Below are 19,474 nucleotides of genomic sequence, written 5' to 3'. Positions count from 1 at the left end.
TGCAATATCGTTCAAGGCAAGAGTAAATTAAGGAAGTACATCCGGTATTAGAGGACTGCTGTTATTTACGTCCTTTCTGGCCTTCTGTTCCTAAATTATCTCGCCTACAGTTACGGCCATGCTGTGTTTTTTCATTCCTTGTATACCTGCAACGTCCGGTCATCATGGGAACGGTACACGGGACACGGCGTCGACCCGCGTTCCGGGCTACTATGGCTTGGATTTTATAGGATACTTTGTACCTCAATTCCTTCTGTTGTGTTTCGTTTTCTACTATCATTGCTAAATGGCTGCAATACAGGCATGTGAAAAGGTGGGGGCTGAGGTTGTTCTTTGCTATTTATATTTACTTACATTGCTTTGCCTAAAATGTGTATATTTACTCCTGTCCTGTGTATCACAATCGTTGTTATAAAATGCTTGTGTAAAAGTGGAACCGCATGCTTGTATAAAGTCCTGTGTACCACAATCCTATGTATAGTTGTTTGTCGTAGAAGTTGGTTATCTTAACCTATATATTTTATCCATCTTTTCATGTGTTCCCGAATATTACTCCGGTCTCCTTACTCTCTTCTTTCTGCGTGTTTCCATTGTGCTTTCCTGAATGTGCTATTGATTCTTCTCTTCTGGTGCAGGTAGTATAGCTTGGAGTAGAGCACCCGCGATGGATGGAGACGGCTTCGACGTTTGGGGTTCGCAGCCATCGGCAAGCGGCCCTGCTACCCATGTCGGTCTCGACCTCAACTCGCAAGCACCGGTGTCGGAGGGGTTCCCGGGGCTTGGGCTCTACGGAGCCTTCCTCCAGAGCGATGATGACGAGCTCCTCCCTGGGCGCGTCAGGGGCTCCGGGCTCCCTCCCTATCGCCCACCCTACGCTCGGCGACTGAACTTCGGCGGCTCCTCGGCGGCGGCGGCCGGTCGTGGAGGAGGAAATGGTGGCGTGTTCCTTGGCGGGTCGTCGTCGGGGGCAGCGGCGGTGTTCGGCAGCGCGCCAACTCGGCCGCTGCGGCACCCAGCCGCCGTAACCAGCGCACCGGCACGGCGTTCAGTGGCGGCGATGTTCGGCAGCGCGCCAACTCAGCCGCCGCGGCACCCAGCCGCTGGGCACCGAGGAGTGCTGTCCGTGCGCAAGCATCCGGCTCTGGCGCTCCCTTTGACAATGGTGATGAAGAATTGGAGGATGACGTGGAAGAGTTTGCGAGCTCCGGAGGTCCCTCGGTGAGCCAAAACAATCGAGCCCAATGGAATGATGCTAATAGTGCTTGCTTGTTAGAATTGTGCATTGAGAAACGTGCAGCAGGAACGTATAATGGTGTAACAATGACTGCTGAAGGGTACCAAGCTGTTATGGACGGCTTACTTGCTAGAAGGGGGTTGGTGTATTCCCGTGTGCAGGTGAAGAACCTGATAGTCGTACTAAAAAACACCCACTCCTTTTGGCGATACATGCAAGTGCACACAGGGTTGGGGAGGAAACCAGATGGAACCATTGATGCCGACTCTGAGTTCTGGATAACACACACAGAGGTACACTTTTCACTAAGGCTAGCTAGATGTGACTCAACTACATACTGTACATATGTTTCATATGCTAGGCTGGGTTGTGCTTATTTTGGTTAGCAGAGGTGCACTTTTAACTAAGGCTAGCTAGATGTGACTCAACTACATAATGTACTTATGTTTCATATGCTAGGCTGGGTTGTGCTTATTTTGGTCAGCGGCAACAAAATTTACTCAAAAAGTGAAGTTCAACTACAATTCTGAATTATTTTTACATAATATAAATGCTTTATTCTTCTACGCACTGTACTATTTTTAAATCTTGTTTGTTCTAATTTGAACCCACTATACAATCAGTGAATCAGATTATTTTGCACTCCTTTTTCACTTTTTCTTGGCTGCACATACAGGATGACTCATTTTAATAATATAGTAGATAGATTCTGAAGTGTGCTCTCATATCCTAACTAGTTTTACATTTTCACTATCTTGCAGAAGAAACCATACCTAAGGAAGTTGCGGTGGGGTCCTCCAGCAAACGAGGAGTTGCTTGATCAACTGTTCAGAGGTTGCACCGTGGATGGAAGCACAGCCTTTGTGCCTGGAGATGATTATGGTCAGACTCAAGGGCAAGATGCAGGGGCAGAAGAGGAGTTTCAAGGAACACCTACAAGTACAAGCAACCAGAGGAGCCAGAGGGGCAAGAGGTCATTAAGCACTTCAAGCACTTTGACTAGTCCATTGAAGAAGAGCAAGAGCCCAATGGTGAAAATTGTCAAGGACATAGCCAATACCTACAAGGAGTCTGTCGCAGCCAACACTAAGCAAATGCAGAAACGTGCAAATGAGAAGGCTGCATTTTCTGTGAAGAGGTGTCAGGAGCTAGCATTTGAGTGCGGTGTTCAGCAAACAGTTGACTCTGTCTATGCTATGTCCAAGATGTTCGAAACGGAGTACCAAAGGGAGTTCTTTTGTGGCCAATTAACTCCTGAGCTTAGGTTGGGTTACTTCAAGAAATGGTGCAGAGACAACAATTTGGAGTAGTTGGGAAGTGTGTGTTAAGATGTTGAACCTATTTAAATTGTTGTATGTTGAACCTGTCATGTGTATGTGTTTGTGAGGCGTTGAACTATTATTTGTGTTGAACCTATTTTGTTTTATCTGCGGGCCGAATTAATTTCATTTGCTTACATTCCTTCAAGTTTTATGCTATGTGTTGACGATTTGGTACATGTGTTGAAGCAGGAAGAAGATCATGTCCCCATGACTGAGGAAGAAGAATATGATGGAGGTAGCACAAGTGAGGATGAGATCATATCCATGTGCCGCAACAATTTGGTGCAGTCCGAGAATTTAATCTTGAAGTTGGTTCCTATCTTGGGTATGTACTCTGATAACTACTTTGTGAAACTACCTAGGAGGGTCAGTGGATATTCTGGTTTGGATTGGGTGCACGAGACACTAGCCCGAGATACCCAATGCTATAACATGTTTAGGGTTGAGAGACCTTTGTTTAATAGGCTACATAATACTTTGGTGCAATCATATGGCTTGAAGTCCACTACAAAAATGACATCTGTAGAGGCTCTAGCTATGTTTTTATGGATTGTTGGATCACCACAGTCAGTTAGACAGGCTGAGAACCGTTCCAGAAGGTCTATGGAGACAGTAAGTAGGACATTTAATAGAGTTTTGGCATGCCTCCTCAGGTTAGCACATGACACAATTGTACCTAAGGATCCAACATTTTCAGAGGTGCACCCAAACTTAAAAAATCCAGTATTCTGGCCACACTTCAATGACTGCATAGGAGCTATAGATGGGACACATGTGAATGTTGTGGTGGATAAGAGTAAGAGGGTTCCATACTTGAACAGGCACAATGAAACCAGTCAGAATGTGCTTGCTGTTTGTGATTTTGACATGAGATTTACATTTGTGATGTCGGGATGGCCTGGTTCAGCACATGACATGAGAGTTTTCAAAGATGCCGTAACTACTCATCAAGACAAATTTCCACATCCACCACCAGGTTTGCGACTTGAACTGTCTTGCAATATTTTTTATCTAACTATACTAGTTCATCTAAGTCTCATTCTATGCCTTTCATAATATGTAGGGAAGTATTATGTGGTTGATGCGGGATACCCAAACCGGCCAGGCTACCTTTCACCATACAGATGTACAAGGTACCATGTGCAACAATGGCAAAATGGCCCGCCGCCACAAGGTATGAAAGAAACCTTCAACCATGCACATGCCAAAGTTAGGAATGTCGTTGAGCGATCCTTTGGAGTGTTGAAGATGAAATTTAGGATTTTATTGAACATGCCAAAATTTCCAGAGGACAAGCAAAGTAGAATTATTGTTGCCTGTATGGCTCTTCATAATTTCTTTTGAGAGAGCAGAATTGCGGATAGGGAATTTGATGCTTGTGATGCAGATGAAAATTATAACCCAATGCCTAGTTCTTCTGCATCCGCATGGCCAGAAGACGAACCTCTTGTTGAAGATATCAACATGAATGCCTTCCGTGATGAGTTAGCCCATGCTTTGTTTTATGGAGTGTAATATTTTTTGAAGCTTCGATTGACGACTTGTATGTTTAAGTTATGTTTAAGTGGGACATCTCATTTGTATGGACAATTTTTTTATCAAGTTTTGCATGCTTGATTTGTAAACATGATTCGTTTATGTCAATTGTGAGCGGGAGGAGGCCACACAAGAGCCGGCCACATCAAATCCGGCAGAAAATAGGGTCTAAAGTAGCCAAATGATTGAGAAGGAGCATTTATTGTCAATCTAACCTTGCTATCCAAACACCACTTTGGTTAGAGTTAGTTCAAGGTTAGTTTAGAGTTAGAATCTAACTCTAGCCTCTAACTTAGTTAGAGTATCCAAACAGGGCCATCAAAGATGCTTACCGTGAGTGTTACCTCGCCTCGAACAGCGGTTCGGCTCTTCCAGTGTGCTTAGTCGTGGTGATAATATGTTTGTCAACTGTTGCAACATTCACCTTTACTATCATGTGGGGGGGGGGGAATCCATTATATCCACCGATTGATGACATTGTTTCTGTTTTCAATATTGGAGAACCAGGCGAAAAGTGTATGAATTAATGTGAGTAGGATAGAGCAAAAACCTGTTACGATCAGAATTTATTCACATTCAACCCTAGGAACAAATAACCCTTTACGTGAGACGCCAGGAAAAAAGAGCTCCCGCGATCGCCTGGCGATCTGGCGGCGACGGAGATAGAGAAAGGGGAGTGATGGAGACGGGGAATCCGGCGGAGGCCCCGGCGGCTCGTGACCCCAACGGGAGGGGGCAGGCAACAACGGCGTCCCAGGCGGAGTCAACGGAGCCTCGCGTCCCCAAGAGGGCGGAGATTTCCGTCGGGGGCCCGGTGGGCAATCTGGATTGGGAAGAAATCAAGGCCACGTCAAGGCGGATCCTCCGGCAATCTCTAAACCGGAAAAGGTGCTGGAAGCGGATGAAGAGGAGGGCGGAGGAGATGATGGGCATGAACCCAGAGAGGAGCCCCACTGATCTGGTGGGGAGTGTGAAAGCCGGCGGCTACAACGGCGACAAATCAGAGGTACTTCCATATAATAGGGACCTTGTTTCTCAGGATTTGATCCCGTTTGGGGCAGGGGGTCCGATTTTGGATGCTACTAGTATGGAAACTAGTGTGATTGCGTTGGATTACAGAGAGATTCTTTCTCTGAGAGATATAAAAGAGAAAGACAGAAATCAGGGGATGCATGTTATCTGTACATTAAAGGAAAAAAGAGAAATTAGTGCCTCTTTATTTTGGAAACTGCCCATTTATGATCTTTTAATTTTTGATAAATGCACAATTCTCATCATGCTGGTGGTGAATTTGGGTGAGGGGAGGAACTATATCTACAGCAGAGAGGGGGGGTCTCGAGTCATCAGCTCTCCATACACAGCAAGTTCTTCTGTTTTCCTGTGTGAATTTCTTCCCTGTACAAGTTGTTTTAGTGAGTAAGGGAGAGATAGCTATGGAGAGAAAGGGGGAGGCGGAGAGGGAGGTGGGTCAGGGATCGGGGAGTGTGCCGGCGACCATGGGGAGCGGTTCTCTGACTACTTCACCTGGGGGCGAAAAGATGCAGGTGTCCAGGCAACCTTGTGGGGATGGCTCACCGCTGGTCATCGTTATGGAGGCCGCCAGGAGGGCTGTGAGGGGTTTCTTGGTGGTGGGGTGATTTCTATCGCCTTTCCAAGTTCACCCGCAGGTCCTTGTTGATGACCTTCGTGCTTCGTCGGCTTGGAGGCTGCAAGGCGAGGTCACCGTCCAGGAGGTGGACAGCGACGACGGGAGGTTCATCCTGAACTTCTCTGCCGACGTGGATAGACGCTTTGTGTTGAAAGCCCAGCCGTGGCACCATAAGCGTGATGGGATCGTCTTCGCCGAGTTCGACGGCAAGGGTAACCCGGCGGAGGTGGATCTTGGAACCATGGCTATTTGGGCCCAGGTTCGTGACCTACCGTTTGAGCTTAAAATTGAAGATGTGGGTTCATCTCTAGGGGACCAAATCGGGGAGGTGATAACCGTCTCACACCAGAATCACATGATAGTAGAGAAGTATTTGCATGTTCGTGTGAAAGTCCCGCTACACGAGCCAATTAAGAGTAGAGTAGAATTCACTCCTCTAGGCAGCAAAGAAAAACTTTACTATGATGTTCGTTATGAAAAGTTGCCGTCATATTGTGAATGTTGTGGGCTTGTAGGCCATATGTCGGAAAGGTTCTGTAGGATTCCTAAAGAGAGTAGAGTAGCTGTTTTTGCAAAAAAAACTCAGTGTAGAGGCCTACTGGAAGGGAAATACAGCTAGTAGAAAAAAGAGCTCTTGTGTACTCGGGCTATAGTAGAAAAAACATCTCAAAGGCTACTGAAGGTATGGTGGTCAAAGTCACCAAAGCTGTGAGTGATCTCACTGTGAAAGAGAAAGATGCTGCATCGTCTATCCTAGCGACTGGAGGTCCAGTCCAGGGAGACCACTTGCTCGGCCAGGAGGGCCGGGGGCAAGTACCTTCTCTGCTAGTGCCCGTAGGAGCTGCCTCGGGTCAGGTGGACCTGGAGCGCGGGCCACTCGAGCGCGCTAGCCTTGGCCAGGAGGGCCAAGAAATGACGGCTAGAAGGGCGCCCACCAAGGGGGCACTGCAGGTCGGCCAGGAGGGTCGTCTCCCTGTAGCGTCCCAGAATGCATCACCATACACCCCTGCACCCCCTACTAGCGAAGGCCAGGAGGGCCAAGCGCTGGTGGGGGGAGCGGCTCCCACCACGGTTGTTGTACCTGACCAGGCGGGCCAGGACATGTTGCATCAGGGGAATAGTACTTCCCCCATCAGGTCTGTTGTGGCTATGGCTGCATACCAGCCTAACCCGGTCGTCCAGGAGAGTAGGGCGGCTCTGCAATGGGGTGATCAACTCCTTTTTCGCCCGGGGGTGCTGGAGGCGCTGTCGGGGGCTGTCGCTGCAAGACTTGCTACAAAAAATACCACTGACACCCCTATTTACACTTTCAATGCTACAAAGAACTCCATGCAGGGAAAGACAAAAGAAAAGGGAAGAAAAGGAAAGAAGGGAGGAGGAGTTGGGAGTTCAGAGGGAGCACGCAAGAACATTATAGGTAAAAAAAGAAGCCTCTATGAAGCTCCAGCAACTGGTAGTGAGCTAGATTTCTCTTTTGAGAAAACCATGGATAGCTATGAGCGTATTCTGTATGGGGACATAAATGTTTCTTCTAAGCGTGTATGTATGGGTAGAGTGGAAGCTGTGAGGGATGGGAATGGGGTGGTTACACACGTATCAAAAGAAGTTGAGGAGAAAGAAGAGGCTCCGGGGCAGCAGAGAAGGGAGTCGGTTGGAGATGATGGCGCATCGGCGGCCTCCGAAGAGGAGGTACGCCGGGCCAAATGAGAATCATCGGATGGAACTGCCGTGGGATGCTCTCTCCCACGGCGATTCGCGAGCTCTTGGATCTACAGGAGCGTACGAAAGCAGAGCTAATTTTCCTTTCAGAATCTTACTTAAATAAATGTAAAGCCGATGAGCTTCGTCGAGTTTTAAATTTCGATTCAATGTTTTTAGTTGAGAGCGATGGCCGGGCGGGTGGTCTTGTCTTGTTTTATCAGAATATGAATAAAGTTGAGTTGAACTATGTGTCAAATAATTTTATTGATGTTGTTTTCATGAATGGGAATTCTGTACAGTGGCGTTTAACAGGCTTTTATGGGCACCCCAACTGGAGTGACCGTGCTTTGTCATGGGATGATATTCGAAATTTGTATAAGAAGGGCGATCACCCATGGGTAGTTTTAGGAGATTTTAATGAAATTTTGTTATCATCTGAGAAAGAGGGAGGGAATGTGAGACCAAATGTGATGATGAGAGATTTTCGAAATTGTTTGGGAGATTGTGGACTAGCAGATATGGGATGTATGGGTGACTTATTTACATGGAGGAGGGGCGAAATCAGGGAAAGACTAGATCGAGCGGTCTGTAATGTGGATTGGGCGAATAAATTCCCTCGAGCGGTGGTTATAAACGAAGAACATGTACACTCAGACCATCGCCCTATTATTTTAGACACGGAATATTTTGACGATAATATTTTTGACCACTCAAAAAGTCGAAGAAAACATTTTGAAGCTCGATGGCTGAAAGAAGAGACGGTTGTGGAAGTTGTACGTACAGCTTGGGAAAAAGCGAAGATGTTAGGCATAGGGCCGTCTCTCGCTGATCGTACAAGAGCGGTACATGCAGATTTGCACACTTGGGATCGTGATATCCTTAAGGGTCCGAAAAAAAGAATCAACAAACTAAAAAAAGATTTAGAAAAATTACGGAGAGGGCCTGTGAATGCTAACTCTCTTGCACGTCAAAAGGAGACTATTGTATTGATTGAAAATTTATTGGAACAAGAGGAGATACACTGGCTACAACGGGGTCGAGTAAACTGGTTATTGCATGGTGATCGCAATACTTCTTTTTTCCATAACGCTGCAACAGCTAGAAAGAAGAGAAATCAGATAAAAAAATTGTTTGACGATAATGGGGTTTGGGTAAAAGACACGGAGATGAAGAATCATATTCTAGGGTATTTTTCTAACCTGTTTACTTCAGAAGTTAATCAACCAAACCATGAGGTCCTCTCCCTTGTAAAAAAAAAGTAACGAATGAGATGAATAGGGCTCTCCTTGCCCCCTACACGGCCGAAGAGGTTAGGAAGACACTTTTTGACATTGGTGATTTAAAGGCGCCGGGGCCAGATGGCCTTCACGCCATTTTTATAAGAGATTTTGGGCTATGTTAGTGGATGATTTGACTGAAGAGGTTCTCCAAGCGGTGAATACATGTACTATACCTGATGGTTGGAATGATACTACAATAGTAATGATCCCAAAAGTTAACTCCCCGGAAAAGGTAACTCAATTTAGACCAATCAGCTTGTGCAATGTGGTGTATAAGGTCATTTCAAAGATGATTGCTTCTCGTTTGAAGACAACCCTCCCAGATATTATTAGCCCTACCCAAAGTGCTTTTGTGCCTGGAAGAATGATTACAGATAACATCTTAGTGGCTTATGAATGTTTCCAAAAAATAAAAAATAAAAGGACCGGTAAAGAGGGCCTGTGTGCAATCAAACTGGACATGCACAAAGCATATGACCGAGTGGAGTGGCCTTTTTTAAAGGAAATCATGTTGAGACTAGGATTTCAGCAGGATTGGGTGAATTTAATTATGCAATGTGTGTCATCGGTGGAATATCGGGTTCGTTTTAACACGGAAGAAACAGAGAGCTTCAAACCATCTAGAGGACTGAGGCAGGGGGACCCTCTCTCCCCATATTTATTTTTGTTATGTACGAAAGGCCTAACTGCACTCTTAGCTAATGCAGAGGAGAATAGAAGTATTTCCGGAATTAAAGTTAGCAGAGATGCCCCATCTATTTCAAATCTCCTATTCGCAGATGATTCATTAATCCTGATGCAAGCTAATTCCATGAACGCGGAGGCGCTGAAAGCAGTTTTGGATGCTTATTGTGCTGCATCGGGGCAAATGGTGAGTGTTGAAAAATCTAGTATATTTTTTAGTCCCAACACGAAAGTGGAAGATAAGGCGCATATATGTACTATTCTGAACATTATGACTGAAGCTCTCAATGACAAATATTTGGGTCTGCCTTCAAATGTGGGTATGGACAAAAGTGATTGTTTCCAATTCTTAATAGATCGAATTGTTATGAAAATCAGTGGTTGGAAGGAAAAGTTGCTATCAACAGGAGGAAAAGAAATCCTTCTCAAATCGATTGTACAAGCTATCCCAACTTATGCAATGTCCGTCTTTAAAATTTCTAAAAAGATTTATAAAGGAATCATTGACGCGATGTCGCATTTTTGGTGGGGTGACGAAGACAATCAGAAGAGAATGCATTGGATGGCATGGTGGAAGATGTGTGTACCTAAAGACCAAGGAGGAATGGGTTTTCGAGACATACATTGTTTCAATCTGGCCTTGTTAGCCAAACAAGCGTGGCGCCTGCTTGATAACCCTGATTCCCTGTGTGCCACCATTTTGAGAGCTAAATATTTTCCAGATGGAGATTTAATGAATGCGGGTCTGAAAAAAGGATCCTCTTTCACTTGGCAAAGCATTATGGCCGGAGTGGATTCTCTTAAAAAAGGTTATATTTGGAGAGTTGGTAATGGACAGAATATTGATATCTGGAGAGATGCATGGATCCCGAATGGGGCAAATAGGAAAATTATCACTCCTAGAAGAGGGCAGATTCTAACAAAAGTTGCTGATCTTATAGATCCAATCAACAATTGCTGGGATGAAGATTTGGTAAGACAAACATTGTGGCCAATTGATGTCCAGAGGGTGCTTATGATCCCCCTCCCCACGTATGACATGTCGGATTTCATAGCTTGGAGTTTTACAAAGAATGGACTGTTCACGGTTCGTTCTGCTTATCTGGAGGAATGGAAAACGCAAAATGGGAGGAAATTGCAACACTCAGATGGCATGGGAGGAATAAATGTCAATACTATTTGGAGCAAGATTTGGAAATTATGTTGTCCAGCAAAAGTGAAGATTTTTATTTGGCGTACCTTACATGAAACCCTCCCGTGTCGTGTTACACTTGCTAATAGACATATGAAAATTTCGCCCACCTGCCCATCATGTTCGAACGGGCATGAAGATACTAAACACTTATTATTTTTATGTCAAAAGGCAAAAGAGGTGTGGGAGAAACTGGGACTGCACGAAGCCATTAAAAAAGCCTGTGCGGTCGATCGTGAGGGAGAGGCAGTACTTGAATTTCTACTTTTTATGCCAGAACATGAGCTATCTACAGTGGGCATACAGAATGTTCGCGAACTGATCGCTGTAACAGCCTGGTATTTATGGTGGGAAAGACGTTCGCTAGTCCATCAGAGAAAGACCCAAGATATATACCAAATTTCGATGGGAGCCCGTGCTATAACGATGAACTATGTTATTGCCCAATCCTCCAAGGCAACAAATAAAATAGAGGGATGGACGATACCCCTTCTAGGTTTTGTGAAATTAAATGTCGATGCTTCGTTCGATTAAGACATGCTTAGAGGCACAGCGGGAGCTGTACTTAGAGATGATAAAGGAAGATTTATTGTTGAAGGGAATTGGAAGATGGATTGGTGTGCAGATGTTTTAACAACAGAAGCCATGGCACTGCGTTTTGGGTTATTACTTGCACAAAAGGCGGGAGGCAACCGACTTGTTGTTAACTCCGACAATATGGAAGTAATTGACACGATGAAGAGTGGAGGACATACAACGGGAGCGGCGGCAGCTGTTTTTGATGATTGTTATTTTATGGCTTGTGATTTTCTGTTAGTTAGATTTAAACATTGTAATAGGAAGACAAATAAAGTAGCTCATGATATTGCTAGAGTAGCTAAATTTTCTGAAACAAGGGATTGGTTTGAGGAACCTATGAACGATATTGTAAATTTTCTTGTAGATGATGTAACCATTATTACTAATAAATAAAGAGGATGTTTTATTTCAAAAAAAACAACCTTTTATTTCCACATGTTAATAGTTAAAAGTCGATGTAAAACCATTTCACCAAAATACACAAGTCGATATACAACCAGATGAAAAGAAAAATGTCCACTATTATTTCAGTTCACAGTACAAAGCAAACCCAGCCAGTAAGGATCTTTAGATGGTGATGCCCCAACACTTCTTCGGCGGGAAGTCATGCTCCATCGGCAGGCCCGTCGACAAGCACACCAGGAACACCTCCACCCTAGTCATCGTGTCCATGTCGATGATCACTGTGTTCAGCCCCCGGCCGATCACATAGATCTTCCTGCCGACAATGACGAGCTTGCAGGACGACAGCCTGTCGACCATCACCCACTCCTTGGTCTCATTCAGTCACATCATCAGCTTGGTGCGGAGGGACTGGTAAGGCATGTAGAGCGGCCTCTCGACAATGATCGTTGGGCCAGACCAGCACAGGACAATCTCATTGTGCTTGCCCCTCCAGGACTGGTCGACAGGGTCGTATAATCCTGCAAAGTACAGCTTGTTCTAGGACGCCTTGTGGATGGTCACCAACTCATCATCCAATGCCACGAATTTGAAGATGTCAGGGGTGAGCATCGGGTTCTTGTGGGAGCACCAGGAGTCTGTGGATTTGTTGCATTGTAAAAATCCTACGAACTACTATGATCAACGTTGAATGTCTCTCCTTCTTGTTCAGGGAATAGGGTTGGGCGATGTCAGCCCGCCGAAAGTCCATGGACACGTCCGTGGACATTTGTAAGAGTCTCTTTGCTGAACGTTTTGGGAGATTCCCTTAGTACTAGCTTAAGGTCCATTTAAAGCACATGTGTTCAGAACTTTACTAGTGTTCACTCTATATGAGCTGTCGACCTTGGATTCTAGATGTAACTATTGGCTATAAAAGGAGTACATCTTTATCTAAAAGAAAGGAACTTTATCGAGCAACTATAAATGTTTGTAATGGAGCACGTAGATTGTTATAGTGGCTTGTGCTTCGATAGAGTAAGAGAAATTGACCACTGAGATGAGGCTCACTTGCACGTAGATTGTTATAGTGGCAGTGTTTTGTTCGTTCTTGAACATCTGCCAAATGTGGCATGCGAGATCTAGACCTTTTTTTACCCTTCCAATCTGAGCATGCGAAGCATCAGGAAGACAAGCGGTGCTGGAAACAATAATAGCCGCTGATGGTTTTCTTCCCGCTCAAGTATGAGCACGAAGACTAAAACTACTGCGAATCTCTCAACTCGTTAACGAAGTGCCCGATTGCCTTCCAATAGCCACCAAGTTGCCGCTGACGATGGTATTTTTTAAGCAACTTTAAGATTCGCGTAAACTTTTTGGGTTGTGTACGAAGCAAAACTTAGTTGTTTTAGTAGTTTCAGGGATCTTTCGCATAAAAGTTTTTGGATTGGAATGAAACTTTGCAAGTAATTTTTATACAATAAAACAAAATTTCTGGAGCCAAGAACTACCGGAGGGGGGCACCTGGGTTGGCACAACCCACCAGGGCGTGCCTGCCCCCCCCCCCCCTCCAGGCGTGCCCAGGTGGGTTGTCCCCACCTGGTGGCCCGCAGACCCTGAAACCAACGCTATAAAATCATATTTTTTCAGAAAAAATTAGGAAGGAAGAATTATCTTGTTTCGCAATACGGAGCCACTGTCACCTCCTGTTCTTCATCGGGAGGCCAGATCTGGAGTCCGTTTGGGGCTCCAGAGGGGGGATCTTCTGTCTTCGTCATTACCAACCCTCCTCCATCGCCAATTCCATGATGCTCTCCATCGGGAGTGAGTAATTCCTTCGTAGGCTCACTGGTCGGTGAGGAGTTGGATGAGATTCATCATGTAATCGAGTTAGTTTTATTAGGGCTTGAACCCCAGTATCCACTATGTTCTAAGATTAATATTGCTATGACTTTGCTACGCTTAATGCTTGACACTTTGGGCCAGGATGCCATGACTTCAGATCTGAACCGTTTATGTTATCACCGTTATATCCATGTTCTAGATCCGACCTTGCAAGTTATAGTCACCTATTACGTGTTATGATCCGGAAACCCCGGAGTGAAAAATAGTCAGGACACTTCCCGGTGATGACCGTAGTTTAAGGAGTTCATGTATTCACCATGTGTTAATGCTTTGTTCCGGTTCTTTATTAACAGGAGGCCTTAATATTCCTTATTTTCCAATAGGACCTTGCTGTTACGGGAGGGTAGGACAAAAGATGTCACGCAAGTTCTTTTCATAAGCATGTATGACTATTTACGAAATACATGCCTACATTATATTTATGAACTGGAGCTAGTGCCGCATCGCCCTAAGTTATATGATGAATATCATCTAACAAATCGGCAATCCAATGCCTACAATTTTCCTACATATTGTTCTTACTAAGTTACTACTACTGTTGTTACTATTATCACTGCTACAAAACTATTTCCATCACCAATCCTATTGGGTGATTTCTACTCTATTTCGCATAACCCCATGACATTTCTTTTCGATTCGCTTAATTCCCTAATCTAATCAATCCCGTTCAAAAATCATCATTTTCATATTTGAAAATCCAAGAAAAACAATTGACATACCACGAGAATCTATGACATAACACGTCTGTATACTAAAATCGCCTTTAGTTTGTCTCACCTTCTATAGATAACTACCTTACTTTTAGCAGTATCATGTTTAGTTTCTAGAGGGAGAATGCACGATCAAGTGTGGGGGGGAGGGCAACAATGATGAGCACGCTGAGTGTCACCAACGAAGAGTGCAATTTCCCATAGAATGAGTTGCGTTGGGAATTTGATTGAAACTTGGACAATCTGAGTATCCTTGGAGTCCTCTTTTAGCGCTATCCTGATTACTCTAGACTGGCGGGATGGAACTGAGCAAGCCACATGAGTGTCTTGGGCATTACTTCATCAAAGATGCTTACCTTGAGTGTTACCTCGCCTCCAAGAGTGGTTCGGCTCTTCCAGTGTGCTCGGTTGTGGTGATAATATGTTTGTCAACTGTTGCAACATTCACCTTTACTACCATGTGGGGGAAATCCATTATATCCACTGATTGATGACATTGTTTCAGTTTTCAACAGGAGAACCAGGCGAAAAGTGTATGAATTAATGTGAGTAGGATAGAGGAAAAACCCGTTACGATCAGAATTTATTCGCATTCAACCCCAGGAACAAACAACCTTTTCTTTCCACATGTTAAGAGTTAAAAGTCGATGTAAAACCATTTCACCAAAATACACAAGTCGATATACAACCAGAGGAAAAGAAAAATATCCACTATTATTTCATTTCACAGTACAAAGCAAACCCAACTAGTAAGGATCTTCAGATGGTGATGACCCCACACTTCTCCGGCGGGAAGTCATGCTCCATCGGCGGGCCCGTCGGCGAGCACACCAGGAGCCCCTCCACCCTAGTCGCCGTGTCCATGTAGATGATCACTGTGTTCAGCCCCCTGGCCAATCGCATAGATCTTCCTGCCGCCGATGACGAGCTCGCAGGGCGGGTGCGTGAGCTTGTTCGACAGCCTATCGACCATCACCCACTCCTTGGTCTCATTCAGTCACATCATCAGCTTGGTGCCGAGGGACTGGTAAGGCTTGTAGAGCGGCCTCTCAACAATGACCGTTGGGCCAGACCAGCACAGGACAATCTAATTGTCCTTGTCCCTCCAGGACTGGTCGACAGGGTCATATAATCCTGCAAAGTACAGCTTGTTCCAAGACGCCTTGTGGATGGTCACCAACTCATCATCCAACGCCACGAATTTGAAGATGTCAGGGGTGAGCATCGGGTTCTTGTGGGAGCACCAGGAGTATGTGGCTTTGTCGTGGATGTCCCCAGAACTAGGTGACTTGTCTGTCAGTTCGAGTCCTTCAGTAACATAAATCTTGTCATTCAGAGCTGCCAATACAACCCATGAGGATGTTTCGTTGGTTGAAGCTTGGTTAGCCAAGATTATGGACCCTATATGTGGAATGAAGCTTAAGGGAAACAAGTACTAGGAAAAGATTCACAAGCACTACCATGAACATAAAAAATATGTGGAGTCGAACCCTATCCATGCCACCCACATTGAGGCATCTCTCCAACATAGATGGTCCACCATTCAAGACAACGTAAAGAAGTATGTCTGTGGCTATTCCTCTATGCTTGTCAGGAATCAAAGTGGGGGTTGGAGTCACTAGTCTTCATTTTGTCATCATTTGCATTGCTAGCTTTGTTTGTTGCATTCTCATGAGTAATTCTTGTTTGATAGATGGGGTTGGCGGCCACTTCGTACAAACAAATCGAGAAGAAGCCATTCACTTTTAAGCTATTGTTGGTTGAAATTGAATGGTAAACTGAACTAGCAACAACTTGTCGATGATCTCAAGAACAACAACAACAACAAGAGGTTGAAGAGAGACGTTGGCTCAAGCTCCCAACAATCAATTGGATTGGATGACGAAGAGTAAGAAGTTGTAGGAGTGGTTGCAACTTTCTCGGGACACATAGGATTCGAGGATAATGTTAGTCGATGCAAACCTCTTGGATCCACAAGGCAAGAAGTGGCCCGAGGTGAGAAGAAGGCGATCAACCTGTGTAGCTAGTACGAGGGGGTGAGATCGGCCACGGCAGTCGTGGATGTGACCCAGATGGCGATTGTCAAGTGATTCATCATGTTGGCTAGACGCGGCCCGGACATTGAGTTTCATTTTGACATGTTTGAATTGTTGAATTGTGGTTCATTTTACTTTGTTGCATTGTCGAATTGGTGATGAATTTGTGTTATATGATTGGCGTGCATGGATTTGCATGGATTTTGAGGGTTTGGGTATGAGGAGTATGGTTGTTCGGTAGGACTTTTGAGGGGCCGTCTGATGCTGTTCGGAGTCGTGCCCAGGCGCGTCTACAGATGTTTAGGGGGCGGATTTGCATAGTCCGGTTGTAGATGCTCTTATGAACAGGGTTTGGTAGCACATATATTTTATTTCTGTACCATGATAGAAATCAAGTAATACTAATTTTTTTTTCTTTACATACTTCTAACTTTTTTATAATATATACAATAGGATATTCTCCTACCTTCTAATAGAAAAACAAGAGTTTTATTTCCATGTTGTTCCACTTCGCAATCGTTGCTTTGTCCTTGTTTGTTGCAATATTCAGTTTTGGGTTGCTTAAACTGTAGATTGGCACCACAAAGCGTCAATAGTTCTTCAACACTTGCATCACATGTTGTGGGAATAAATTTCACAAGGGGTAGAAATGAATGTCCACAACAACCGCCATGTAAATTTTGGTGAAGGAAATTTGCCTGGGCCACACATCATGTCCATTTGCCGACCTTCTATAAATAACTACTACTTGTATAGCAGAATCACATTTAGTTGCTAGAGGGAGAAAGCATGACCAAGTGTATGAGGAGGGAAACAATGATGATCATGATGAGTGTGTCAGCAGTCAGATAGTGCAATTTCCCACGGAATGAGATGCATTGGGAATTTGATTGGAACTTTGACAAACCAAGTATCCTTGGAGTCCTCTTTTAGCGTTACCGTGATTATTCACCGGAGTGGCACGATGGAATTGAGCAAGCCACAGGAGTGTATTTAGCATTACTTCCTCAAAGACTCTTACGTGAGTGTTACCTCGCCTCCACCAGTGATGCTTCTCTTACTATTAGCGCATGTATATGTCACGTTGGGCATGTCCCACATATTGTTGTAACCATCCTAGTTTCTACATTGTAGCCCATGCCTGCGTGCCTAGATTGTAGGGTTGGCGCATATATGTGTAAAGGTCCTGTAACTCAGTCAATACATAGTGAATCTTCCTGTTCAACTCTTCCAGTGTGCCTGGATGGTGAAATATATTTGTGAACTGTTGCAACATTCAGCTTCCATTCTATACACCGAATGATGACATTGTTTCAGTTACGATCAGAATACATGTTATGGTCAGAATTTATTTACATTCAAATCGAGGAATAAATGATCTTTTTTCAACATGTTAACACTTAAAAGTCGATGTACAACCATCTCACCAAAATACAAGTCAATATACAGCCATAAGAAAAGAAAATAAATGTCCATTGTTATTTCAGTTCACGGTACAAGCAACCCAGCTAGTGGCAGTCTTCAGATGGTGATGACCCTGCATTTCTCGAGCAAGAAGTCATGCTCCATCAGTAGGCCCGTCGATGAGGACACAAGGAACCCGTCCACCCTGGCCACCATGTCCATGTCGATGGTCACTATGCTCAGCCCGCGGCCGACCACGTAGATCTTCCTGCTGACAGCCACGAGCTCACAGGGTGGGCGCGGCTTGTGCAATAGCCTGCCAACCATCACCAACTCCTTAGTCTCATTCAGCTATATCATCAGCTGGGTGCCGAGGGACTGATCAAGCATGCAGAGCATCCGGTCCACAACGACCGTCGGGCCAGACCGGCATAGGGCAATCTCATTCTCCTTGCCCCTCCAGGACTGGTCAACAAGGTGGTATATACCCGGGAAGTACATCCTATTCCAGCACGCCTTGTGGGTGGTCACCAGCTCATCACGAATGCCACGAATTTGACGATGTCAGGGGTGAGCATCGGGTTCTTGTGGGACACTAACAGTCTGTGGCTTTGTCATAGATGTCCCAAGAATTGTGTGATTTGTACATTAATCAAATCCCACCCGTAACACAAATCTTGTCATTCAAAGCTACTTGTCATCGAGACCAACCTGCATAGAGAGTATGAGGGCGCGAGAGCGGCCACGGCTATCACAGGCGTGACCCATATGGCGACAATCGAGTGATTCATCATGTTGGCCGGACGCTGAATTTCATTTTGGCATGCTTGAGTAGTTGAATTGTGGTTCGCCTTGCTTTGTTGCATTGTTGAATTGCTGATGAATTTGTGCTATATGATTGACGTGCATGGATCTGCATGAATTTGAGGATTTTGATGTGAGTGTGATTCGTCGGTAAGACTTTTGAGGGGGCGTCCAACGTTGTCCAGAGTCTTGCCCGGGCGGCTCTGCGGATGTTTAGGGGGCGGATTTGTGTAGTCCGGCTGTAGATGCTCTTACAGACATGGTTAGCACATACATTTTATTTCTGTACTGCGATGGAAATCAAGCGATACTTTAAGTTTTTATTTACATACTTATAACTTTTTAATAATATACAATAGGATATTCTCCTACTTTTTCATAAAAAAAATAAGAGTTGTATTTCTCTGTTGTTCCACTTCGCAATCGTTGCTTTGTCCCTGTTTGTTGCAATATTCAGTTTTGGGTTGCTTAAACCGTAGATGATCACCACAAAGCGTCCAAAGTTCTTGAACAATTACATCACCTACTGTTGGAATAAATGGCCACAACAATTGACATGTGAATTTTGATGAAGGAGCGATGTCTGGGCCACACACCAAGCCCATGCGCTGACCTTCTATAAATAACTACTACTACCTCCGTTCCAAAGTACATGGCGTTTTGGTATGCTAGTTTAGCCTACTAAAACACAAAGAATGAAGTGTGTGAGGAGGGCAACAATGATGAGCATGATGAGTGTCAAAAGTCAAATAGTGCAATTTCCCGGGGAATGAGATGGGTTGGGAATTTGATTGGAACTTTGACAAACCTAGCATCTCTGGAGTCCTATTCTTCTAAAGTTACCATGATTACTCACCAGAGTGGTGCCATGGAACTAAGCAAGCCAAAGGGGGCATCTTGGGCATTACTTCCTTAAGATGCTTACCGTGATTGTTCTTCTCACCTCCATCAGTTGTTCCGCTCTATCCTATTTCTTCCAATGGCTTCCAGTGTGCCCGGCTGTGGTGGGCATATGGAGCCCTACCTATTGCTAGGCAAGCTGTGTTTGTCAACTGTTG

The 19,474-nt window shown here is 44.8% G+C and overlaps 2 protein-coding genes and 2 pseudogenes across 2 annotated transcripts in view; 1 reads left to right on the top strand and 3 right to left on the bottom strand.

Moving 5' to 3' along the window:
- The first annotated feature begins 1,153 nt into the window (after positions 1 to 1,153).
- LOC119314941 lies at positions 1,154 to 2,604 on the top strand. The gene is made up of 2 exons (XM_037589622.1): positions 1,154 to 1,527; positions 1,996 to 2,604. Exons 1-2 carry the CDS (start codon positions 1,321 to 1,323, stop codon positions 2,542 to 2,544), a joined length of 756 nt encoding a protein of 251 aa, XP_037445519.1. The 5' UTR covers positions 1,154 to 1,320; the 3' UTR covers positions 2,545 to 2,604.
- Positions 2,605 to 14,931: 12,327 nt separating this feature from the next.
- On the bottom strand, positions 14,932 to 15,690 carry LOC119315515 (annotated as a pseudogene).
- A 1,984-nt stretch (positions 15,691 to 17,674) lies between these two features.
- Positions 17,675 to 19,474, bottom strand: part of LOC119319510 (F-box/kelch-repeat protein SKIP4-like) — an 8,479-nt gene continuing 6,679 nt past the window's right edge. The window contains exon 4 of the mRNA XM_037593981.1: positions 17,675 to 17,712. The gene's annotated coding sequence lies outside the window, so the exon portion shown is untranslated. The remainder of the gene's footprint in view (positions 17,713 to 19,474) is intronic.
- LOC119315514 lies at positions 17,730 to 19,312 on the bottom strand (annotated as a pseudogene).

The sequence above is a fragment of the Triticum dicoccoides genome, chromosome 6A (genome assembly GCF_002162155.2).
Source record: "Triticum dicoccoides isolate Atlit2015 ecotype Zavitan chromosome 6A, WEW_v2.0, whole genome shotgun sequence".
In the NCBI taxonomy this organism is placed as follows: Eukaryota; Viridiplantae; Streptophyta; class Magnoliopsida; order Poales; family Poaceae; genus Triticum; species Triticum dicoccoides.
The sequence above is the reverse complement of the archived record's forward strand: the minus strand, read 5'-3'. Positions and strand labels throughout refer to the sequence as shown.

What these genes read in the sequence shown, in the direction of transcription:
- LOC119314941 (XM_037589622.1), top strand. Translation starts at nt 1,321, where the DNA reads ATGACTGCTGAAGGGTACCAAGCTGTTATGGACGGCTTACTTGCTAGA. An exon ending in TCTGGATAACACACACAGAG is followed by an intron (nt 1,528 to 1,995) that starts GTACACTTTTCA and finishes ACTATCTTGCAG; the next exon opens with AAGAAACCATACCTAAGGAA.